The sequence below is a fragment of the Apus apus genome, chromosome 12, assembly GCF_020740795.1.
Source record: "Apus apus isolate bApuApu2 chromosome 12, bApuApu2.pri.cur, whole genome shotgun sequence".
Taxonomy (NCBI): Eukaryota; Metazoa; Chordata; class Aves; order Apodiformes; family Apodidae; genus Apus; species Apus apus.
The window spans coordinates 9,765,087-9,790,347 of NC_067293.1; the positions used below are offsets into that span (position 1 = coordinate 9,765,087).

The following is a 25,261-nucleotide window of genomic DNA, read 5'->3' on the forward strand; positions in this document are numbered from 1 at the left end:
GACGGGACGCGAACGCGCCGTACCCTGGGAGACGGCGCGCGCCCTGCCAGCGCGCCTGCGCGTTAGCGCCCCACAGCCCCGCCCTCCCGGGCGCGCGCGCCGCGGGCACCGCCCTATAAATAGGGGCGAGGGGCGGGCGGGGCCTGTCGGCGGCGGCGGGGCCGGGGGCTGCAGGGGGGGTGCTCGGAGGAGGAGGGGGCCGAGCAGGGACAGCCCGGGCTGGGGGCACGTTCCCCTGCGGCGGGGGAGGCTGCTCGTAGCCTGCTGGGGGAGCTGGCGGCGTAGAGCCGGGGGTGGTCCTGTCACGCAGCTCTCTTGTGGAAATAGCGCAAGCAAGGCCTTTACAGATACCAGAACAGCTCGGGAGACGGTGTCCAAGGAGCATGAGTGTGTTTTTAGTGCCTGTGTGCCGTGAAACATCTTCCATTAGTTGGAGTTAAATCTATTAGAAGAACATGGACAGTGAGGAACAGTTAAAAACTCTTCCATTACTTTTCAAATCTTGACCTCACAATTCAGATCCCGGTATCACCATTTGAAAAGAAAAGTTGTTTTGTTTGTTTTTTTTTTCTAAGAAAGCAGATTAAGGACAAGAGCTTTTTGGTTTCACTTAGCAAAAAAAAAAAAATCTTCCATGGGATCAAGTTCTGCTCTTTATCACAAGTACGTTCATGGCTGCTCTGCAGAACCCTCAGCTGTGGGTAAAGCCAGGGCTGAAGAGACTCCGTTTGGGGCTGAGAGTTAACAGGGAGCCCAAGCAGGCAGTACCAGTGTTCTCTGCTGATCCACCACCCCTCTAAGAAAGCTGAAAACGTTGCCTTTCCATGTAAGCAACTTCTTCCTCTAATTCAGTGACCCAGAGCAAGGCAGTGTGTGAGCAACCACCGCTCGAGCTGCTGAGCCAGAGCTGGAGCAACTGGCCAATGGAGGGCCAACACACCTATCCAGACTTTAAAGAAAAGAGTTTAAGAGAAATAAGACGGTATGTTTTTTTAGAACATCATGCACCTGAAGCTTTTGTGGCCCTCAACTAGGCCTTCAGGGTATTTTATTTGTCGTTCAGGTTCTGCATATTTGGAAAGCATTAAGCCAAACAGTGCATAGTGGGTGTGTACACACACACCTGTGCTCGGTTATTCCAAACACCTGGAAGTGTGAAAAATACAGCCCTAGTTGTTCAAACTTCAGAGAAGCCTGTCCATTATGATGAACTACCTCAGCATCCCTTGCAAGCCGTGCTGCAAGATGAAGAGGTTTTATCTTTCAAAATAAAAAGCAGATTTTCTTCATCTTTGGTCAAAGCATTTTAACCAATAAGCTATCAAATTTTTCAATTGCAACTTAGGTAATATTTTTTAAATTAAAACATTTTTCACTAATCCCTGACAAGTTAGTATTATTTTAATGAATTACGGCATTTGTTAAATACAGTGTTAGAACACTTAGTAAATTAGAAAATTATTTTAATAAAAATTGTAAATTTTATGTAAAAATGATTATGAAAAATGTAAACTGTCTCTTATTGTATGTTAACCTTTCTTGGATGTTAACCATTTTTAACATGGTCACACTAGAGTAACATCTCTGTGAGGTAATTTTTTATGAAATAAGATACAGTATGGAAACCTAAACCAGCAAGTACACATGTATATAATTATATTGCATTATTTATTCTGTTACAGCCTGCAACAGAAATCCAGAGTATCAATGATACATTATACTATGTTGGAAACTCAAGTCTTTTTGCAGATAGTACATCCTCTTGATTACAGATATAAACACTTATGACAAACAGCTGTATGGATGTCTTCTAATTACCATCCCTAATACATTTGCATATTTTATGACATGTTATTCATCTCAGTAAGTCTCTCCAAGCTGATCTTAATTTCCTTGAGTTGCCAATCAGTACATATGAGTTAAGAAAGACTTCATTTGGTCGGGCAGCACATGTTTATTCTTTCCAGAAATTCCTTTTTTTCAGTTTAAAACTGCCTAATATATTTTTTTTATATATATATATATATATATATATATATATATATTCTCCTGTCCAGAGAAGCTCCAGATGCCTGAAGCACCTGCAGAGGGTTGGCTGGGTGCTGGAAATGCAGGAAGCATAGGCAGCCACAGTTTGCAGTCACTGCTTATCAGCAGTGGGCAGTAACTGCAGCTTAAAAGAGCTGATTGGCATGGCTGTTGTTGAAGTATGCATATATGGCATATATGAGAAAAAAAAGTCTGAACACCATAGGTACCTTGTCCTGGTTTATTGTGAGAGGTATTAGTGCATAGAAAGAGTATGCATGTTTGAAGGTACAAACTAAATTTGAGAAGTCAAACTCTTATCAACATGGTCCACGCCCTTGTTTGGGCTGCATGCCCCAGATACCAGGTATATCAAAGTGAAAGTATGTCTGTGGCCACTGATAATCTTGTAAGAGAAAACCTGAACCCTCACCTAAACTTGGGGCTTGCACATTGTTAGGAGTTCAATAAGATATTTCTGAAACTGTCAGTCCTGATACCTCATTCTTAATCCCAACCTAGAAGGCAGTCTGGTGGCACTTGGTCCTTTTTTCTCGGTTCTGCTGCTGCTTCTCCTTTGAAATGTGTAGAATACCTTTTACAACCTTTTACTTAAGCAGCAAAATAAAGCATTTGAGAAGTACAGGAAAGTTCACCCAGCTAAGATTTGGGTGGTCATCTTGAGTTTCGCTCCGTATGTAATTCTTGGACATCATCAATGGGATATGGGGAAGACCAAAGGGATCAATTAAAAGGGACATGTTTGTTAACCATAGCATTCCTCTACATTCCTCTCTGCCCCTTTTCTCCCATCAAGATAACATGTGGAAGCATGCAGGAATTAGGCAAGCATTGCCTTGAACTTGGCATTTTTCTACTTATTATATCACTGACTTATATAATACCTGTGTGCCAGCACTAATAGGAATTATATGTGGTCATAAGCCATACGCCTGCTAAGTCCAAAGTCCCAGCTCTAGATAATTATTTCTTGCATTAATCAGTTCAAATAGAACTAAAATAAATCACTAGTTGCATGTTTACCATTTTCCTCTTCATTTGGCATTTATCTTCACTCGCCTGCTCAGTGAGTTGTGAAACATTCTGTTTGTCCCTGATTTGACACCACATGCAAGTGAACGTACAATTAGTTTCAGCTAGCAATATACCAGACATCAAATGAAGAGTTTTACCTGCTTAAATGCTGACTCTTCTATAGGACATACATTATTTGGTTAAGTACTGCCACCATTATTTGGTGCTTTTAATTTTAATTACATGGCATTTTATTGCATTGTCTGATCAGGAGATTGCATTTGTCCTTGATGAGTTTCATGAAATTTTCTATAATTTAATTTAAATTTTCCACATTACTCCAAAATATGTATTTAAATATTTGGAATAGTAATTTTAATATTTTTTTTTGTTTAATTATAATAGAAATTTTAGTAGAAGGTAGATTAAATCAATCTCGGGAATGTTACCAGCACCTCTCCCGGAGGGATGTTAAAAGATCATCTTTGCATGAAACAATTTGAAACATTTGGAAACTGTTCAGTTTGAAAAGTGTCCAAGCTATGAATGCTTATGTTTCAGAAAAGAAACAAACAGCAAACAAAAACCAACCAAACAAACAAAAAAACCCAAAACAAAACAAAACAAAAACCAAATGCAAAACAACCTCCCAAAATGGCTCAGTAAAATGGTAATAAAATGGCACCACAAGATGATTTTCCATATCAATTACTTACAATTTAATGAAGCATATGCATCATCTTGAGAGAGGCATTTCTTTCTCTCACTAAAGGTTCTTTTCATCTCTGTAAAACTGAAGGTTTTTTGGGTTTTTTTTCAATTTTTCTGAGAATAAAATACAAGACTAAGTTGAAGATACTCAAAGTATGGAGTAGCTTTGTGGTCAGTTAAGGTCCATAATGTAGTGGCTACAAGTCCTTCCACAAAAAAGCAGACAGGAAAGCTCAGTGAGGCTACATCTATATGAAGCCAGCAAAATAAATTTTGTTTTAATACAGACTACTCAACAAATTGTCTTGGCTGTACAGTAGGACTGTGCTCTTTGGCTTACAGTTCCACTGACTGAGTCAGAACTTTATTCAAACTGAACTTCAAGTCAGTTAAACTCAACAGAAAGTAAAGAACTAACTTGCTTAGAAATAAACATCTTATGAGCATTACGGTCCTTATTGCAGATGTTTTTCTCTCCCATTATGCTGTCTTATCTTCTAAGTAGGGTTTGTTTTACCAAAGTTTTTGAATTAGACATCAAAACCTCTAAGTGGGTCACTGTAAAAATACCTTGTGATGGCTAAAAACAATCTGCTGCATTTGGAAAAGTATCAAACCACAACAGAGCAATGGCCTTTGTGAAAATCATTGCTAATGAATGTATTAATAATGCGGTATGACAAGGATTTATAAGATTAAATATTCATGTTCACATTGGAGTATTAAGGTACAGGCCTCTTACTGTGTCATATTATGCCAATGATCCTTAAATAAATTATCTTGGTTTGGACTGATGTGAAATGAGTTTAGACTGATGTGACTTGCTACTGCAACAGAGCTATTTCTCAGATAGTGAAACATGCACCATTATCATCTTGGTATTTTTAGGCAATCAAATTCTGTCTGGCTCACACAAATATTGCCTATGATGCTCAAGACTTCTATGGTTTGTGATTTTCTTTTTTTCTCTTAAGGAAAGAGAGAATACAAATGAAAAAAAAAGAAAAATGGTATGTGCATACATTACAGAAGAGACAGAGATTTAGACTATTTACTTGAGAGGTATGTTTTAACATTTCAGTCAGCTGTGTGTCTAAAGTGATTTGTTTCCATAGCATATTTCTTGAGGCCATCTCTGTTCACATTAAAGAACATCCCCAAAATACTTAAATAACAGGTTTTTAGTATTTCCCTGAAAAATTGTCCACATTTCCAGTATAGTTTTCTTGTTTAGCAATTACTCAGTTTCTTGTTTTCACCCTATACAGATGCCCTGAAGATTTCAACTTGAGAGAAATGCCAAACCCCTGAGAAACTGGCCCATGGATTACCAGTGAGGGACTGGAAAAGTTATTTATTCTCATGAAGGACTGAGGGCTGTAGTAACCTTACCAGATGCCAGAGTATGGAAACAAGTATAGAATTACTTCTGAGAGCCACTGTCATTTATTTATTTTTTTTTTCAGAATAATAAGTATAAGTATTACACCTACAGGACTTCCATTAGATTGTAAGCTAAGTAGATTACTTTGCCTAAAGTAAATCATGGGCATCATCACATGTTTGCAGTATCAGATTTCAAAAGGTTTCTAGCATTGCAGTCAAACTGTTGTTTTCTTTTAAGAGAAATATTAACAAGAACCTATCTGTAGTAGTCTCTTTTCTGGTACTATTTCATTAGTCTCAATGCATTTAAAAAATCTCTGACTTTTAAATTATTTTTCATCTAGTTCAGGGAAATCTTTAATTTCTTAGAGGCTCAGCATTACCATTAAGCTGCATCAGTAAATGCTACATTTTATGTTGTTGGTCATTCTTTTTTGGAGAAAGAGCAAGTAGTATGTGGACTTGCACCCCAAGTTAATGAGTATTGTTACTGATTACTGAATATTCATTACGATTTTTTTCTATTTGACCAAAGGGTGTTCATTACTATTTCATTATTTTCAGTAATGGAAGTTATTATAGTACCTTAAATTAATTAGAAGCCTTGAATCACATTGGAGTCTGAGTAGATGCTGGACAACATAAAGTGAGAAACAATCCTTATCCAAAAGGGCTTTCAGTTTAAAGCCTGGAATTTGCAAATATTATGGCACATTGTATAATTAGACTACTCCTGAAATTGTCCCAAATAATCTGCCACAAGTTTTCTGAGTGATATGATTTGAAAAAATAAGTTATTACTGATCATATGCACAATGGCAAAACCAAGAAAGTTTGAGAGCATTACTCCAACTGACTTCTCTTGAGCATAGTAGGAAGCAGGTCCCCTACATAAAGCCAAGTATCTTGGCTACATTAAAATTTGTTGGATCAATCATGAGGGCACCTGCCCTGTACCGAGAAGCATTGGTGGTAGGCATCTCACGTCTTCTGTGAGAGCTGAGGAAATAAGCATCTTGCAGATTATTTCTGAATTCCCTTACACAGCCAGTTAAGTGAAGTCTATAAATTTCAGAACAAATAACTGCACTGACATATAATCTTTCAGTCAAGGTGGTTCTTAAGAACCACACCTTGTTTAGGTCAGTCTTGTGACTTTATTAGTATTGCTTTTGTCAGTTGGCTGGAGAAGGCATCTGTGAGACTTTAGGGGCCCCACAGGCTGCAGACCAGCCCTGGAGAGACCATCTGGGAGCTCCCCTCCTCATTGCACTGCCCTTGGTTTAGTCATAACCAGACATAATTGCGGGGAACAAGGGGTAAGAGCAAGGAGAGGACAGAGATTAGCATGCTCCAGACCAAAAGCTGTACAGAGAAGATGGTGTGAAATGAAGGGGCTGTTGGGGATGCTGAGGGAGGAGAGGGAGCCCCAGGCCCAGCTAGGCCGGTGGGAGCTGAGACAGAGGGGACAGAGAAGCAGAATCATTGAACCATCATAAAATCATAGAATGGTTTGGGATGTAAGGGACCTTACAGATCATCCAGTCCCAACCCCCCTGCATGGGCAGGGACACCTCCCACCAGCCCAGGCTGCTCCAAGCCCCATCCAACCTGCCCCTCAGCACGGCCAGGGAGGGGGCAGCCACAGCTTCCGGGGCACCCTGTGCCCGTGTCTCACCGCCCTCACGGGGAAGAATTTCTCCCTAATATCTAATTGTCTTCCACAAGACCATTACCCCATGTCCTTGTAGAAGGTCCCTCCCAGCTCCGCAGCCCCGCAGGCGCTGGCAGGCCGCTCCAGCCGGCACAGCCGCCACCTCCGCTGGCTCCCGGGAAGGGCAGCTCGCGCGCTCCGCCCTGCGCCTCCCGCCCGCCGCCGCCAGGGGTCGCCCCTGCCCGCGGCCCGGCCCTGCCGCGCCCTCCCCCGGCCCGCCAGAGGGCGCTGCTCCCTGCTCGCCGCCGCGGCGCGGCGCCGCAGGGGCTGCTGGGAGCCGCCATTTTCTCGGCGTGCCGCGGCCGCGGGGCGGGTTCCGCCGCCGGGGCCGGCGCGGCGGGGACGCGGCGCGGTGAGTCGTCAGGCAGGCGCGGCCGCGGCTGTCGGGACCCTGAGGCAGAGGGCGGGGTGGGCCGTTCGGCTGTCCGCTCTGGAGGCTGTCTCTGCCGCGGGCAGCACGGCGGGGCTCCCCGCGAGGGGCAGGGACTGGCACCCTCCGCGCTGCCCGGGTCTTCCCGCCCCTAACGGGGGCGACGCCGGTTGCCCCGGGGGTTGGCGGGGGCGCTGCTGCCCCTGGACTCTCCCGGGGGGGGGGGGGGGGCGGCCGTGGCGCCCGCCGGGGCAGCCGTTGCCGTGGGAACGGGGCGCGCTCCCGCCGCCCTGAGCTGCCGGTGCCGCCGGGCCGGGCCGGGCCTGTCCCACCGGGTCACCCTGAGCCCGGCCCCTCCGGGCGGCACTGCGGGCCGGGCCCCGGCTGCCGGTGTGAGCGTCCGCAGGCGGCCTTCCCCCGAGTAGAACGTTGAAAAAGTGTTGCCTTCACGTAAGGGAAAGAAAAACTTGCTGTGCTGATGCGCACGATTGTGCTCGTCTTCGGTTCTTTTGACATATTTGAGTATTGTCTCCCTTTGCCCACTTTTCCTTTTTGTTTGGTTTAGTGTTTTTGTTTAATAGACCATCACTTCCTAGAATACCCTTTTTGCTTCTTGTTAATTAAAAGTGCAGGTTTGTTCGGGTTTCTTGCGGCAATGATTCGGTAGTTGTTAAGAATTCTGCAGGAAGAAGTTCACTCAGTTGTTTTCGGTTTTTTTCAGCTGTAATTCAAACTGCAAGAGCTTTTGCACAGTGGCTTTTGATTTGTGCTGGTACATTCCTCTTTAACAGGATGCTTCTCTTTCTGTACTGCTTTCTCTCTGATACTCCTGTGTTCCCGATAGAAGCCCTATAGCTGAACTTCTTTTAGTCTTGGTAATTTCTTTCCTCATTAGCAGTTTTTAATTTGCATCTGCTAAAAAGTGTAAATTTGTTCTTGAAACTGCTTTTAGATATTTTTGCAAAACTGCTTGCATTATTCCTCCATTGCTATAAACTTATGTGGTGTTTTTAGAACTTCATATAGCTAAATAGGAAGATTTTGTTTCTTAAATGAACAATTAGAAACTACAAGATCTTACAGTAGACCAACTTGAAGAAAAAGCAACCAACTGGGGGGAAAAACAAAATCACTTTTTTTGTCAAACACTTTTTTTAATCTAATGTCTTAAAGAGCAAGAGGATATACATTAACTTAATCTGCTTTTTGTTTATCTTTAAATGAATCACCACATAATAGAGAAGACAATAGTGAAGTATTCTCTAAGATAGCGGTTTTCATGTGATGAATTTGTTGATTAAGCTTATATTTGGATAGTTTTCATTTTCTGAAGTGCTTAATTTTGCTATAGTTTGCTTTGCAGTTTTCTCTGAGGCCATTTAAAGAACACTCAACTACTACTTTCTGTAGAAAACTTGGCACCTACAACATTGGTCGAGGAGGACAAAGGAATAAGTTAATGATTGTTCTGTACCTCCTCTGACTTTGCCCTTTGTAACCAGCAACAAAACTAGAGGAATTCTGATGAGAGTTGTTGATTGGCTGTTGGATTTTTTTGACTGCTTCCTCATGTGAGGCAGACTTGTATTTGTTACCAGAACAGTCAGAAAATGTGTGTTCATACCTCATTTTATGAAGTATGAAGATGGATTTCATTTCAGGCCTCTGTGTACCTGTGATAATGCTTCTGCCTGTGTTGCTGTCCTCCCAGGGTGGGTGAGGCAGCTGCAGGGAGCAGAAGTGTTTCAGAAAATCCGATTTATAATCAGATGCAAGATTTCCTAGGAGAGAGCAGGCTGGATCATTTTATGTTATTCTCTCTGCTGTTAATGGTCTTTTTCCTTTTTTTTGGCCCTCTAGTTTTTAATTCCAGGGGTTTGTTTTGCCCTCTGTGTATCTTTTGCAGTCTCCCCAGTCTTATGTTCTTTGCTAGTTTCAGTGAAACATCTGAATTTCAGACTTGCCCTGACATCAGACTCTTTCAACTTCAGAATATGCTTTGATTTGGATTTCCTGGACAAGTGATAGAATTTTTTAATTATTTATTTATTTAAATAGTAGTTTTGGGGTTGTGCCTTCATATACTATGCTAACGGTTATGTGAAAAGGAAGATTATAAACCTTTTTTCTACCAATAGGAATATAAATACTGGAATTTGTTCTAAAGAAAAAAAATCGAGATGAAACCAGTAGCTGCCTTGGTTAATCTATTACTAAACTTGATCTATTTGATAGTACTTCTCAGGGAAAATCTATTTCAAGTACTCTTTGCATTTTTTTGTTTCAGGACTTAACAGCTTACAGTCCTTTGGTTTTCATTTTTCATGGCATGTGCTCTGTCTTGCTCCAGAAACAGCATGATTTTTGAACATGAAAAACATAGCTGTCCATTAAGTCTGAACATATGTTAAGGCTGAAGAGGACATGCAGCAAAGCTTGAATGAAGCATCACTCCTGTCATATAAAGTGCGTAATGTAGTTACACATACCTTGCAGTTTGTTTTCGTCCCTTTCTATGTTTCAGATAGTTTCTTGTTAGATAGAAAGGCAAGCACAGTGTTTTCCATAGGTGCAACTTTCATGTTTCGCTCTTGGTACAGTATTATAATTAGAATTATTCCCCAAGTCATCCTAATTTCCTGGCAGATGTATAGGTAAATGGTGGTGTTGTACTACTGATTTTGGAAATTATTTTCACAGTCAGTTGTGTAAAAAGTCTTGTATAAGAGAGAGAACAGTAGAATAATGAAGCAAATTAAGATATTGGTAAAGGTTATGGGAACAGGATGGAATAACTAATAGGTTGATTTTCCAAAGTGGGGAAAAAAAAAGTGTGTGTGTGTGTGGGAAGAAACATAAGAATTATTATTTCCTTATGATTTGTCTGAAAGAATGCTTAGAGAATCTCAGTAAGCTTTAATAGTGCAATTCAAGTGACCTTGTAATTAAAAATTGATAGCTAAATTATACACAGATATCTGCATGATTGACAGGAGTACAGGGCCTTTAATGAAAAATACTTAATTATATTCCTTCTTATGCTGTGAATAAAACATTTTATTGGGAGTGTCAGAGAAATCTGAGACCATCAGGATTGCTCCTTTTTTATAGTTTTGTTATGATGGGGGGTTATTTGAAGTCTTGTGCTCTTGGTGTTGCTGCCTCTGTTCTCTGGTTTTACCTTTAACCTCTCTCTCCATCTCAGTATCCTTGGGGTTTGGTGGATTTTTTCTGTGTTGGTTTTGGGTTTTTAGGGGTTTTAAAAAAAATTTGTTTCCTACCTCCCCCCCTGTATTTTTATGTACTGTCATCAGTAGGGGATTCATTCCAGTTGGCTGTCAGAAATTTGTCCCTCTGTTACCTACTGAGAGCACTGTCATGAATCTGTTCTTCTTGTTTATTGCTCTATTCCATGCTCATGACTTCTTTATGAAGTAAAATACAGTATGAAAATAATTCTCAAAATGGTATGTTTCTGTTGGCCTGATTATATTTCTTTCTAAGGTGGAGGGATTGTAAAAGTCTTTATGACTAGAGTCAAGTATTGGGAGGATCTAAGAGCCTACTATAACCTTGAGCAGCTGACTGACTTCCCCTGATGATAAACCCTGGTGGGAAGATAAGTAGAACCTGTTTGAAAAACAAAAAATAAAGCTGAGCTGATGGATTTATGTAAGCCTTGGCACTGAATCAAAAGGCATGTAGATACCCTCTTTATAAAGTGAAGTAAAAAAAAATTCTCTAAGCAGAATTTTTTTTAAATGTCTATTGATAATTAGATGTAAAAGTGCCAGGATTTGTAAACGCTGTTTAAATAAATCCTGTATTTATTTTGGTTTTGTCTTTGTAAGTTTGCTTTCAGTTAGCAGCATGCACCTTCCTTGATCTAATTGCAGCTGAACAGACACAAAGTGAAATTCAGTGAAGTGACATATGCATAATCTGTGCGTCAGCTGGAGCAGTATGTTCTGTTTGATATTTACTTGGTGCACTACTCTCACATTTCAAAATTCAGGGAATAATGAACACTAATATTGTGAGCATGTCAAGTGGTAGAAGCCTTATGTTTATGTACCCTTTGGTCAGGAACATGAGGCTGTGCAAGGTGGTTACTGCCATGGAGATTACTGCCGTGCTTCTTGTGGAAGAATTAAAAATAACTGTTTAAAATGCCAATCTGTTTTAGGATTAAGAATGGAAATAATAATATCTAATATACTTGAAAGAGAAAAGCAGGTTTCATAATTCTGTCTTTGAAGTATTTTAGATCTAAATAATATGATGATGTATTTTTGCATAAAATCATTTTTAAGCCTGAATCAAATATGTTTGGCTTGCAAAACCATGGCATACAATTTTGCATTTTGAATAAGTTAAATTTTTTACCTTTTTTTTTTTTTTCTTCTCAAACATAACCAGTAGACTGTATAAATTGGTTCTGTAGCTTGTATGTGGGAGGTGTCTTGTGACAATCACCTTCAGATTAAACTTGTCTCAGCCTCTGGAAGTCTTTCAGGCTAAAATAGGCTTTGTTTACTGAGTGCATATATCCGAATAGATTTAATGTTTCGATAATATTTTAAAAAATCCCCTGGATTGATGAACTTCCCTGGAAGCTGAACTTTAATATTCCTTGACCTTCTACTTTTAAGTCGTTAAACCTTTGCAGAAAGGCTTAATTAACTTCCAAATGCATGAAGTATTTTCTCTGAATTGGGTTTGCTGCTGGTATGTATTCTGAAGTCTTGTGTACACACCTTAGTTACCTGCTTTTTACGAATTTGTTTCTTTGCCATAAATCACTCATAAATCTACTTTGTTATTTTTCTTTTGCAGCTACTGTTTGAATGAGTGCTGTTACGTTGCAAGATATTGTTCTAAATTGTTAGTCCAGTTAGTTGGAGTAAGGAAACTGTTAAAATACCTGTGTAGAAATATTATTCCTAAACTAGTTTTAATTACACTTTGAACAGTTGATTTTAGCAATTATTTGAAATAGAAATAATTGATGTTGCATTCAAAGGAATACTGATGTTGTATTTAAAGCAGTACTTACACAGGTGAATAGTTTCCTTCAGTGCTAATAAGTATGTTCATGTCTTTTTCTCTTACATAAAACTATACTGAAATGCAAACCAAATATGTTTAGAGGGGCTGTTACAAGGAAAGGGCTTCATAATGCAGATGGAGTGTTATTAAAGCTAGCAGATACCTATGAGGGATTTGTCCTGCTTCTGTCCTTTACAGTATTTAGACATGATTTTGAGAGGCTTTTGGAATGATGATTAAATCTTTCTGCTCCAACAGATCAAGATGAAATAATGTGGGTGATACCGTTTGAAACAGTTACTTCATATTAAAGAATTGATCTGTGGCAATTGGACCTTCTGTCAGGATTTACTGTTCTTTTGGTATATCCTTTTTGCACTGTTTGGATTGTGAGGGTTGAGATGGATTGTTTGCCTCCAGAGAATCCAAATCTGGCAGATTTTTTGATTATTGCCTTGTTGAGGACATAATTTTCTTATTCACCATGTTAACAGTATTCATAGCACTGCAGAAGCACTGTTTGAAAGAATAAAACTGCTAATGTTCTGATTCATTAATGCATTACATATAGGTTTTTCAGTTTAATTACTAGAACTTCCAGTACAGTGCATAGAGGGTTTTTGTTTTGTTCTGATTCAGATACTTCTGTTAGGTTTGGCTGAAAGGCTTATCCTATGATTTCCATTGTACTTGAGGGTAGTACAGTGGCTAAATTTTAGGTAGTTCTGTTGGTATATTTTTTGTCTGGCATTTACAGTTAATTAATCAATAAAACTGAAAAATAACATCTTAATTTAATATAATCTACATCCTGATTTGTAGTATTTCAGTTTAGTGTTTGATCCCCTTCTTCCCTCTTTCTGTCTTTGCTCAAGTGTTTCCTTCTCAGTTCCTTCGTGTTGTTAAAATACACACACATCTTTCCAGGAAACCTCAAGAGGATCAATAGAGTAAGTAGAGTACAACTAGTACAAGCTGATTTAAGTAATAGTTTAAAACTCATGCTGTTATTGCTGTTAAGAAAGCCTGTCATAAATGAGGCATACCACCTACATGTTACTTTGAGTTCTGTAGCCTGTAATTTTAAAAGTGAGATGTTATTTTGGGAGGAGAAAATGCATAATTAAGCATTATGTTTATAGACACTCTGAAAATGAAGCCTACTTTAAAATAAATGGGGTCTTTGGAATGAAATTATCTAAAAAGCTTAAAAAGCTTATTTACAAAAAAAAGTTATTAGTTTTCTTAATTATTTTTATTTTTTTTATGTTGGAGGGGGAGAATTTTGGTGAAGAGAATCCGGAAAAGTACTGCAAGACCCAGGCTTGCTCTTCCAACATAAGGATGATTTGAAGGTCATCCCTGTCAGAGGGCACTGGAGAATCTGGGCCCTAAGAATATTTGTTCAAATTGCTTTGGTAAAATATCTTCTTTAGCCTATGAAAAATAATTCCTTACTGTAAGCAGTGCATTTGTGTTATCATGAAGATACGCATATATATATGCACTTGGTATATATTAATCTATTCTTTATACATATAATACTGCTCTGTCAGACTTTTTTCTTTATAAGAATGACAGATTTTGAGTTTTGGTAACAGAGCAGCTAAGTGGTGCTTAGAACGTGTACCAGGTAGTTTATGAGACATGGGTGGATAATTAATTCTGTCTTGAACTTTTTTTTTAATTCATGTATCATAGTAATCATTCTAGTTTATGGTCACCTCATATGGGATAAGGAACAAAAGCACAAACTAAGAGTGATCTTTCTGTCTCCACTAAGTTCTTGAGATCTGTGATCTGTCAGGCATAAACCTTGGTCTCTCTTACCCTTGATTTCACTAGCAGCAGGGAGGGCAAGTTACAGAGAATGGCTGAATAGATTGTTTCTGATTTTACACAATTATCTTGTATGCAACAGATCAGAAGAGAGTGTAGGGGGTCTGATTTTAACGTAAATATTAACGAAAAAGTTGATATGTAAACATTGAAATAGGATGAGTTTTTTTTTCACTGTTTCTGAACTCATTTTTGTACAAATAAATCAGAAATTAAGATATGCTGCTATTTATACATTGAAAGCATATGCATTTGTTTTGTTTTTTCAACATACATTTTGAAAAGGAATCTCTGAAGGATGTGAGGTAGGCCTTGTTTATCTTCTTGTAGAAAGTCTTTCAGGCATGCAAATAAGAAAATTGGTTTGCAGCTAATGGTATCTGAGCAATACAAATTATTTTATTAATGCAGTAATAGACCCATAAGATCACTTGAGATCTTTACAGGAACAGTCCTAGAGGATTTAGAAAAAAAAAATGTAAAGAAACATTAAATTTTGCTCTTGTGTTACAAAAAATTGATGGTTTCCAGGATACATGCATATATTACAAAATACATGTATTGTGACAGCTTTCATATTGCTACGTGTAATTACTGATATTTTTTGCCTGTCAAAGTCAAAACAAGCATATAGGTCAGATCTGTAGGTCAGTCAATGTTAATTTATTCAGAAGCTATTTTTGAATGTGCTAAGCTAAAACAGAAAACCACAGTATAATTTCTAGTGTTGCTACATTAGTCACGAACTGACTTAGAAAGAATTAAAGCTGGTGCTCAGAAGTAGTCTTGTGTCCATGATTACATGAAACAAGCATGCTGGGTTGCTAAGGTCATGTTTTCTCAACCTGCTTATAGGTTAATTATCTGTGTCATCCTGGCAAAGGATGCAGCAATCCTGCAATGCATAGTCGTTGTAATATTCTCCTCCCCTTTCTGGAAAAAGAAAAAATAAAATATTTTGCCCTCCTGCCTTGTAGAAGGTAAATCTGGTCTTATATAAGGTATTATTATAATTGTAACATCTGCATTGACTTTACAGAAATTACAATCAATATTCGTGCAGGTGTTGAGGAAGGTAATTTTTTGCCTGATGGCCTACCTTATAGAGGAAATGTATCTACTTCAGGATTCATATAGAAAGCAGAGGACAACACTTGTTCAAATAAATACTAATTTTCTTCCTTACATGCATTTATTTTTGCTAATTGCTTTGTGTTAAGAAGTGCATTTAGGCAGTATTATAAAAATTTAATTTCCCACTTTAAATAAAGGAGTACGTCTGAGATATCTATCAGCAGTAGCCTGTGTTTTATCCAAGACTTTCCAAGTCAATAATATCACTGCACTTGTCAGACAAAGAGGTGAATTTTTACTGTGTCCTGATTTCATCCGTCTTGGGATGTGTCAGTTTGTGGTTCTTGCACAAGGGCCTGTGGGAACCAAGTTGCTTTCTTTGATCCTCAGGAGAGAATTGACTTGTCCGAGTGCCCTGAGCCACCTTTGGCACGGAGGGTGCAGGGCAGGACTGGAAGCTGGTAATCATCCTGGAAAAGTGTAGGCAGGAATAGGAATGTGGGACAGGTGGTAAGAAGAATGACATTTCTTCAAGGACGGAAGGGAGGAAAAGCTGAGGTGATGGCAGAGGCGCAGGAACTGGTTTGTACGTTTGACAGTGAGTGTGGGCAGGGCATGAGCATGAGTGCTGGGTAGTCCAAGACATGGATATTAAAAGCAGAGCACAGCACTTTGGTAAAAATGTCCCAGTGAAATATCTGGTAGTGTATTTAACAAGATATTTTGTTACAAATAAAACTGTATCTACTTTACAATATAACACAAGCCATAGGCTTTTTTTTCATTGGTGGTTTTACCAGTTGATGCCCATCTGTAATGGGCATGGTGACCATGGCCTTCATATGGGGAAAAATAAAGGTAGTGGTGTTTCAGAACCAGACTGTAAAAGCTTGCAGGTGTGATCTGGCTTAGATCAGTGTTTTAAATTCAGTAACTTTGTATATCAGGTTTGGAAGCCTTTTGGCAGGGTTTTGCCTAGAGCTTTTAAGAAGTATTTTGTGAAATTCATGCTTGCAGTGTTTGATTGTGGAGAGGTAGAATATGCTTTTAAAACTATAAATGCCTGAACCTGTGTGTTTTCCAGGTAATTTTCTATTGGCCCATAAAACTTCATGATCTTTCTGCCTTTCTTTATGTTTTTTGTTTGGTTTTTTAATTATTGTTCTTTTGTTTTTAATGTGCTGGTGTCTGTCTCTGCATGGCAGGGAGGCAGGCAAGGGTAATGTGAGAGAAGAGGAAGAGGCACTATTTTAGTACATAAAGGATAGCTAGTTTAATTTAGCTAGTTTCCAGGCTGCATGTGTGTATAATATATTATTCTGTGTATAATACATTTATTCTTTGTTTAGGAAATCTGGAAGGAGAGCCTGACTTATGAAGCAATGACGTGTAACGGCCCAGAGAATTTGGAAGCTTGTGCCACTCCAGATGCTGATCATGACCAGGAATGGGCACAGGAATGCTACCGACTAGGAACTTTTGTTGAATTTCCACTTGACTGTCCAGTTTCAGCATCAGCACTAGCACAAGCTGGCTTTGTTTATACTGGAGAAGGTGACAAAGTGAAATGCTTCAGTTGCCACACAGTTATTGAAGGATGGGCACCTGGGGATTCTGCAGTTGAGAGGCACAAAAACCTTTCCCCAGATTGCAAGTTTATTACTGAATCTGCTTTTCTGGAAAATAGCATACATCCTCCCACCCAGAACTACCAGCATAGAACTGAAAATGGTTCCAGCAATTCAGCCTTGCCATGTACTCTGGATGACCCTTCTGATGTGGAGGCAGATTACCTCTTGAGAACTAGGCAGGTTGTGGATATGTCAGATACTTTGTATCCTAAAAACCCTGCTATGTGCAGTGAAGAGACAAGATTAAAGTCCTTTTATAACTGGCCCCTCAATGGCCAGCTGACACCAAAGGAATTAGCTAATGCTGGATTCTATTATACAGGTGTTGGTGATCAAGTGGCATGTTTTTGTTGTGGTGGAAAATTGAAACAGTGGGAACCCAGTGACATAGCTTGGTCAGAACACAAGAGGCATTTTCCCAAATGCTTTTTTGTGCTGGGACGGGATGTTGGAAATGTTCCAAGTGAATCTGTTTCTGCTGAGCTTGGGAGGGGTGGTCTGAACGATACACAGCACCCAAGGAATCCATCTATGGCAAAATATGAAAGACGTTTACAAACATTTTTGACTTGGATATATCCTGTTGACAAGGAGCAACTTGCTGAAGCTGGGTTCTATAGCATAGGTAAGCCAGAGCTTAAAATGGCTGATATCTTCTATGGAGAAATTTTGTGTCTTGTTATGAAAAAAATAAATATTTTGTGATTCTAATACAGAATGATTTGCCAGAACTTCTTTACTCTGTAAATTACTTTTCATAGTTCTTGTGTAAAATGATACTCATTATATCAAATATTTTTAATTGCAAAGTATAAACTTGGTCATAAATTCGTATTTAGCAGTAAAACATCAAAGTTTGTTTTCCTTGCCTGACAGAACCCTCATCATACATCTTTCACTAAGACAATTACTGACGATGAGGGTTTTTTTATTAAATGAAGTACTGTCTTCCAGAAATCTACATTAGGTCTAAGGAGCAGGCTTGTGGCCTTGTAGCAAGGCCTGTGAACAAGACAATCTCAAGTTGTGTGCTATCTCATTTAGTTAACACCTGTTTACATTCTCAAAGCATTTGGACACCTGAAACTAGCAGATGCCCAAACCCAGACAGACTCCAGTGGAAAAACTTTTACTGTTAGACATGGTAGTGTTTGACTTGAATAAGACTCCAGTGTTTCTGTGTATTGGTTTCCCAGTTGGATTGACTTGCACAGTGCTGTTACAGCTCTTTGAAAGTCTTCACTGAGAGGTGCTGTACAAGCACAAAGTGTTGCTTTTATTAGGTCACAAAGAAAAGAGGATTATCTGGGATAATTGCTTGCTCTCATCTTAATTGGCTTCTCTCTTAGTGGTTCTCAGAAGAACTTTTAAATCCGATTCCATTTGTTTTACTTGTGGCTTTGAATAAAACCTTTGATATATTCATGTATGGGTGATCTGTGGGCAGTATCTGTAACCAGTAGAACTGTTTTTATTGATTTCTTGGATTCCTAGAAGCACCTAGCTTTTCACAGCCAATCAAGATCTAGATTGTGGAGGTGCACTAACCAGACACCAACTTTTCAGACCTTATGGCTGTTCCAGTGACTTCTATGAAAACTGTGTTTCATGTGGTCTGAGAATGATTTAGCTCTGTAGGAAGAATCTGTCCATACCACCTCTCATTTCAATAAACACAATATCTAAGCAGTTTCTGGTGCAGTTTTTGATTAGGGTAGGCACAGCGCTAGAACTGAAGAATGCAATTTCTGCCCACATCTCTTCAGGCAGTTATGCCATTGCTCTGTAGAGCCCGCTTATGGTGACATGGAGGACCAAAAACACGTCAACAACTTAGTCTACCAGCGTTGAGGTAAAAGGCTTTGTGGCTTGTTTATCAGTGGATTGGGCTATTTGATAATAGATTTTTAGCTTTTGCTCTTTAACATTACTTGCTAAAATAAAATTCATCGATACTTCATGTGACTCTTACTTTGTATTTTTAAGCTCGTCTCTCCTGAGCATTTGTTAAAAATAATTCACATTATGTCCTCCTTTAGAATTGAGTTATTTTGGTTGCAATTGCAAATCAATAAAGTATTTCTTAATAAGGGAACATTTTAGTTGAAAACTTATGTCTACTGGAAGTATGTAACTTTATTCTAATGTGTTTTCTCAGGTAATGGTGATCATGTTGTGTGTTTCCACTGTGGTGGAGGATTGCAAGAGTGGAAGAAAAACGAAGACCCGTGGGATCAACATGCCAAATGGTTTCCTGGGTAAGGTATTTTTTACTGTTTCCCTGTTGCTTGTCTAAGTCTTGTTTGCAGTATAGTACGTTTTAATAATAATATACTAATAAAGGTTTCAGAAGATTGACTATGGCTTAATATTGTTTAGCTTTATGAAAGCGACTTTTTTAGTTGCCCTCTTCCACTTCCTCCTCTTTCATTTGTCATGCAGGCACCAAAGGAATATCAGTTGTCTTCCATGGTTTGTTTTTCCTTTTCAATAAGTAGACAATATTTTAAGGAATGAGGTCCTTATTTTTATTATTCCATATGTTCTACCTTCTGTAGTCCTGCAATTCTGTGTATAATTATCAGGGTATGCTTTCATGTTGTACTGGAGGCCTCAAAAGTGAACATTAACCTAATTTCATCTTTGAGAGGTAGGAGGGAGTTTTTCTAAAATAGAGGGGAAAGAGATAAATTTCGAGAGGTGGAGGGAACAACTAAGAGATTGTTCATTCTGTTGCAGAACAGTAGAGGTGCTCAGTCTGAAAGGTTGCCCTGAAATTGTACCTTTGAAATAATTTTTAAATCATTATTGTTTATATGTGAGCTTGTTTGTCAGAATTATTAAAGGGAAGAGATTTCTGTGTCAGGACATGAGCTTGTTTGTCAGAGTTATTAAAGGGAAGAAAAGATTTGTGTCTGAACTTAACTGAAGTATCAGCTAGCAGAATTGTGAGGTTTTGTGAATGTATCTGATTTTTTTCTCCCTCATGATCCAAGCACTACATTCTAATTGTTATTTTAATAGTTTCATACATGTGAAAGTTTGTAACTCATGTTGGGATATAAATTTACTAAACTTCTGTCATGGTGTAAACAAACCCAAAGAAGTCAGTAGTGGTATTGAATTCAAAGCATACTTCTACATAATTTTAAAGGGTTTTAAAGGACCCAGCAGTAGTTTTTGGAAAGACTGCCAATTTTGTCTAAAATATGTAATGAGGAAAGGAGGAATAGTATGTGACTCATTGTTTCTTACAGGTGAATAAAAGCTGTCCAAGTACAAAGACTTAGTTACTTGTATAACTTTGATAAAATCAATGACTTTTTCTGTGTTAGCTGCCAAATTTGTCTTCTGTGGTGAAAGGCTTTTCTCGGAGCGTTTATGCATTAGCTGATTCTTTTTTCAATAGTGGTACAGGCAGCTTGTAACTTTTAGTCTCTGCCACTTGAAAGTGATTCCCTTCCAAGTTTTTGGCTTGGTGCAGTGAATGGTTAAGACACTTTCTCGCTACACTTTACTCCTTTTTACATGGGTTTGATTTTGTTTCAGTTTATTTAAATAATGTCAGATTTTATTACTTCCTCTCAGATCATTAACTGTTTTATATGGAGTTTTTGTTTGCACATAAACTTCAGTGGCAGGGTATCAGTCTCACAGCATGCTATGTCCATGAACAGGACACTGTGAAGGTGAAGTAACTGCTGAAGCTGGAGTTTATTGTAACTGTATTTTTTTCATTTATAGGTGCAGGTTTGTGAGAATGGAAAAGGGGCAAGAATTTATAAATAATGTTCATTTAAGAGATGAATGTAGGGATTCAACAGTAAGTGTCTTGCTTATTAAATATAATTTTGTTAAAATAGTAAGCAGTTTTCACATCATTTTCATATGGAGCTACTCTTTTAATTATCTCAATATCATTTAGTCCTCCTGCTGCTTTAATTGACAGAAAGACATCTAACCATGTTTTGGTTCTGTCATTCAGAGTTTCTGGATCTTGCAGTTCTCCTTAGGTGGGATCACAGGTGGTTACCTTGGATATTTTGCATATTTGATATGAAACAAGTGCTGTTTGTTGTTTGTTTTTTTTATAGCCTGGGAACCTAAGGTTTACAATTAATAATTTCTTTATTCAAGTGTAGTAAAAACTTTTTCTTTTGTTGGCAGAGCATTGTTTAACTGTATGCAGTCACTAAAAAGTAAAACTAATGTTATTTTAGAATACTTTGATGGACTAAGAATTATTATTATAGCAAAGATGGGTTTAAATGACAATTTAAAACAGTACAAAAGATGTAACAAAGCATTGATCCCTTTACAGTTGTTCAGAGCAGATTCAATAGCTTCAGTCAATGACATAACTGAGCTCAAATAGCTATTTTGTCTTGTAACTGTATAGTTTCCTTTTACCTTGTCCAGAATTGTAACTCTTGTTTATATTTCAATTCTAGACAGAAGCTGCTGAAGGGACAAGACTTACTAAAGGTATCTGTTTAAAATAAACAAACAAACAAAAAACCCCACACAAAACAAAACAATAACCCAAACAAACACCCCCCCTTTTTGGAATATCCATATGTGCATATATAGCCAAGTAAATGGTTAATTAAAAAAAAAAACAACCCTGTTGCATTTTTAAATAAAGCAAGACAGGAAAAATTGTTGGATGGTGCTTTTCCATTGCTTTTAAATAATAGTGGAATGAATTTTATTTCTCTTAGGGGAAATCTTATTGTGGTTGGATAAATATTGTAAAGAATGTTAATCATGAAAGAAGTTCATATAGGAAGCAGTCTTATTTTTAGCTAGCAAGTATGCACCAAGTATTGAATTAGTAGTGCTTTGGGATGAATCTTAAAGAATGCTGAAATGAAACAATCTGTGTTGCTTTTCATGAGGCAGAAAGAGTTGGTCTGTTAAATGGGAAGGACTAGAAAGCTGAAATATCTTGTTATATGTTCCAGTATTACACATTCCTGCAATGTTTTTCACAAATACCAGGCAATAAAAAGGCAAGACAGTTAAAGGAGTAGTAGGAAGACAATGAGGCAGCTCCATCACAGGGAGTAATAAGCTGTTGCTAATAAGAATGGTTACACAAAACCTATATTAGAAGTCTTTCACACATTGCACATTTATGAGAGTGAAAATTTAGTTAAATTTTTTTGGTTTTTGAACAGTCTTGCTAGGAAGAAATTAGACATTTACATGTAGTAGAATGCTGTCTGATAATCAGATTCATCCTTGTTACATTGTTGTGTGTTTTTTAATTTTTTGTTTTAGTTGATCTCTTCCAGAATCCTTTGGTACAAAGTGCCATAGACATGGGTTTCAGTTTGTCTGATATTAGGAACACCATGGAAAAGAGATTGCAGAAGTCTGGAGAAAGTCACATATCTGTTGAGGATCTGGTAGCAGACTTAAGTGCTCAAAAAGAAAATACAAGGGAAGAAGAACCAAATGAAATCCCAGTTGAGCAAGATGAGCTTATTCAGTTACAAAACCTCTGTGTGTACTTTCATATCAGCTTTATAGTAATTGAAATATAACTTATTATTATCTGTTTATTCTACCCTCTGATCCAAGTCTTAGGTGAAGTTATGGTATTTTAACTTAAAAATCAAGGTATTTCTTTTTGGACATTGGAAAAAAGCTGAACAAAGAGGATGTTAAATATTTGAGCATAGCAGCATCTATAAATATCTATGAAATAGTATTAATACCTGAAAAGTGTACAATACTGAACTACTAGTGCTTCTGGGAAAAGTTATACATGCTAACTAAGAAGCCCAAATTATTGTAACAACATTTTTTAAAAAAAGCACCAGTAACTATAGATGTGGTGACTGGTGGCAAAATGAAATAGACACAGCAACATTCTGTCAAATACTCAGTATACTCCAAATGAAACATCTTAGTAGGGGATTATTTATTTTTCACTATAAAATTTTGCTTGGGATAGAAGGGTTTTCTTTCTTGGCCACTTAAGAGAAATTGCACTTGTAGCTGATGTTTTTTTTTTCTTTAAATTATTTGTGTTCCAGCTGTGCTTGGACATGCAGACTATGCTCAGGCAGCCATTGTGGTACACTCTGCACATAGACCAAACCTAAGATTTCTAATGCAGGAGACTTGTGGTTTAGGACAAGCATATGGATGAATTCAAAGGGAGGGAGAAGACCATCTGGTTGGCATGATAAACAGTGATCTTACCAGCCCACTCTTTTAAATAAGATTTTTAATGGACATTATGGGGGGAAAAACATCTTGCAATGAAGATGGACACTATTTTTGTGGTTGGCTGTGCAGAGCTTTCCCCAAGTAGAGAAGGGGAGGGCTTTTGAAACTTGCATTTTGAAACGGGGCATACTGGAATAAAGAGCTCATGTACAATGCAAAATGTATTCTTTCTATATTAAAAATTATTAAGGCTTTGAAGTATCAGCATTTAGAGAACAGAGGTAGGGAAGGAAATCACATCCTCATTCTTTTACATTGGGGAAGCTCTGAAAAAAAACCCCTCCAAATTACTTAACTAGTATCAGCAAGCCTTTCTTTCACCTTCTGTACAACTTTTGGGAAAGTTGTCAATGGGAAAGCTGTGAAAAGAATGGTTCCTGATTGAAATATGCATATCCTAAATTCTAGAGTTGTTTCAGGGTCTTGTGAATGTAGGTACCTGAATTCCCTGCTTGCATTGGCCTGGGAGATGTAATGAGATGGAGAGAGGGGTTGGAGGGGAAGAGGATTCCATGCTGCAGCTTGGTTTCGTCTCTCTTGTGAATTTTTTTCTTTTTAAATTTGTGACTTTATATCAGATGAAGAAAACCCTGTCCTTTTGTCTATTGAAAAAAAAAAGTAAAGAGATTCAGGGGTACTACGTATGTTAACTTCTTTTATCTGTTTATTTTCCTTAGATCTCAGTACTGAAGAGAAGTTGAGGCGCTTGCAGGAAGAAAAGCTTTGTAAAATCTGTATGGCTAAAGAAGTATCAGTTGTCTTCATTCCATGTGGTCACCTACTTGCCTGTAAGGAATGTGCTGAAGCACTTAATGAATGCCCTTTGTGTCGTACAGATATTATGAGAAGGCAGGAAGTTTATATGTATTAGTGAAACGTGTGTAATGTAAAAAATGCAGTTAATTCCAGGATGTAATCATATGGCAGTATTTAGGGTTTTGTGCTGTCAAACTCTACATACATTGTAACATTTGAAAAAATTATTTTCCTTAAGTGATTTTTTTGGTATGTAAAAACAAATATTAAAAGGCAAATATTTATATTCTGTAACTTTAATTAATGAACCTGATTTGGGAAAGCCTAAGTAATGCAAAGCTTTATTTATATAATTCCTTTCCCTCACTTCGGTATGACTGGAGGTTATGCAAATATAGTTATTTAAAGAGTCTAGCCCTATATGAAACTTGTAAATAAGTGAGTATATATGTATATAATAGTTTTTTAAATTATATCTAAGAGTTTAGTTTCTCAAAAACATTATATGAGATAGAAAACTTTCTTATTTCTACAACTTTGGTTGTGACATAATTCAGAGAATGTGTAAACCTGCTGCGATATTTCACCTTGTTTGCTACTGCTACTTGCAAGTGAGTCTATTTTGATACGTAACTCCTGAGTCTCCATTTTTTTTCTGGTTTAGATATTTAAATGGGCTTCAGTAACCTGGTTTTAGCCATCCATTGTTCATGAAAATACCTCTGTATAGAAAATGTACATAAATTTCGTTCCTTAAAAGAGAATTCGACAGAAGTAAAGGAGATTTTGTGTACTTCGTGCACTTCATGAAAGGAGCAGTCTCATTTTAAACTTACTGTTGTACACAGAAAGGTGTTCGTTGTTTGTTTTCTTGTGGGTTTTTTTTTATATTAGCATTGTCCTAACTCATTTATCTGCTAATTTCTTGCAGTGCTTCTGTTTTCTGGGTTTTTTTTAAAGGTTAAACTGTCTGCATGAAAATGCTTTATTTTTATTTTTGTAATTCACAAGCAATGTTAGTAATCTTTCATTTTTCTTGTCAGTTTGCAGCATTTAAATTAAAAAACTAAACTGTTCTAGTGAGAGTCACCTGAAAATACTTAAACTATTTCTTACTGGACTGATTGATCTTCAGCTCTCTAATAAAGAGTGTCATAGCTTTGTGTTTCAGTGCAGCTGGTTTACAATTAGTCTACTGAATTATGTGCCTTCCTTATTTTGTGGAGCTGTGAATATGTATGTATTTTTGAGCCCTAAACACTAAGAAATATAGAATATACAGAATATAGTTTTTCACATTATAGAAGCTTTAAATCCAATACACAGAAATTTAATGTAGTTTTTTCTATTTTTTAAAATGTGCTGTGGTTATATGCTGATGTAATGTTATGAATATTTGAAATAAAGTGCAACCCAGTTGTTCCTTGA

At 37.8% G+C, this 25,261-nt stretch overlaps 1 protein-coding gene across 6 annotated transcripts; it reads left to right on the forward strand.

Moving 5' to 3' along the window:
- Positions 1-7,159: 7,159 nt before the first annotated feature.
- Positions 7,160-25,261, forward strand: XIAP (X-linked inhibitor of apoptosis). Of its 6 annotated transcripts, none has more exons than XM_051630144.1 (9): positions 7,183-7,226; positions 9,595-9,710; positions 13,169-13,243; positions 16,556-17,462; positions 18,996-19,095; positions 20,582-20,660; positions 21,289-21,322; positions 22,121-22,345; positions 23,755-25,261. In XM_051630144.1, exons 2-9 carry the CDS (start codon positions 9,669-9,671, stop codon positions 23,946-23,948), a joined length of 1,656 nt encoding a protein of 551 aa, XP_051486104.1. In that variant the 5' UTR covers positions 7,183-7,226; positions 9,595-9,668; the 3' UTR covers positions 23,949-25,261. The 6 variants fall into 6 exon arrangements, with proteins under 6 accessions (XP_051486108.1, XP_051486104.1, XP_051486105.1 ...); XM_051630147.1 differs by lacking the exon at positions 7,183-7,226 and adding an exon at positions 13,569-13,711 and having other exon boundaries at positions 9,693-9,710; positions 12,552-13,243; XM_051630146.1 differs by lacking the exons at positions 7,183-7,226; positions 9,595-9,710 and adding exons at positions 9,741-12,655; positions 13,569-13,711.

What these genes read in the sequence shown, in the direction of transcription:
- XIAP (XM_051630144.1), top strand. Translation starts at nt 9,669, where the DNA reads ATGCAGCAAAGCTTGAATGAAGCATCACTCCTGTCATATAAA. An exon ending in CATCACTCCTGTCATATAAA is followed by an intron (nt 9,711 to 13,168) that starts GTGCGTAATGTA and finishes TCTTTGCTCAAG; the next exon opens with TGTTTCCTTCTCAGTTCCTT. An exon ending in TATTCAGTTACAAAACCTCT is followed by an intron (nt 22,346 to 23,754) that starts GTGTGTACTTTC and finishes TATTTTCCTTAG; the next exon opens with ATCTCAGTACTGAAGAGAAG.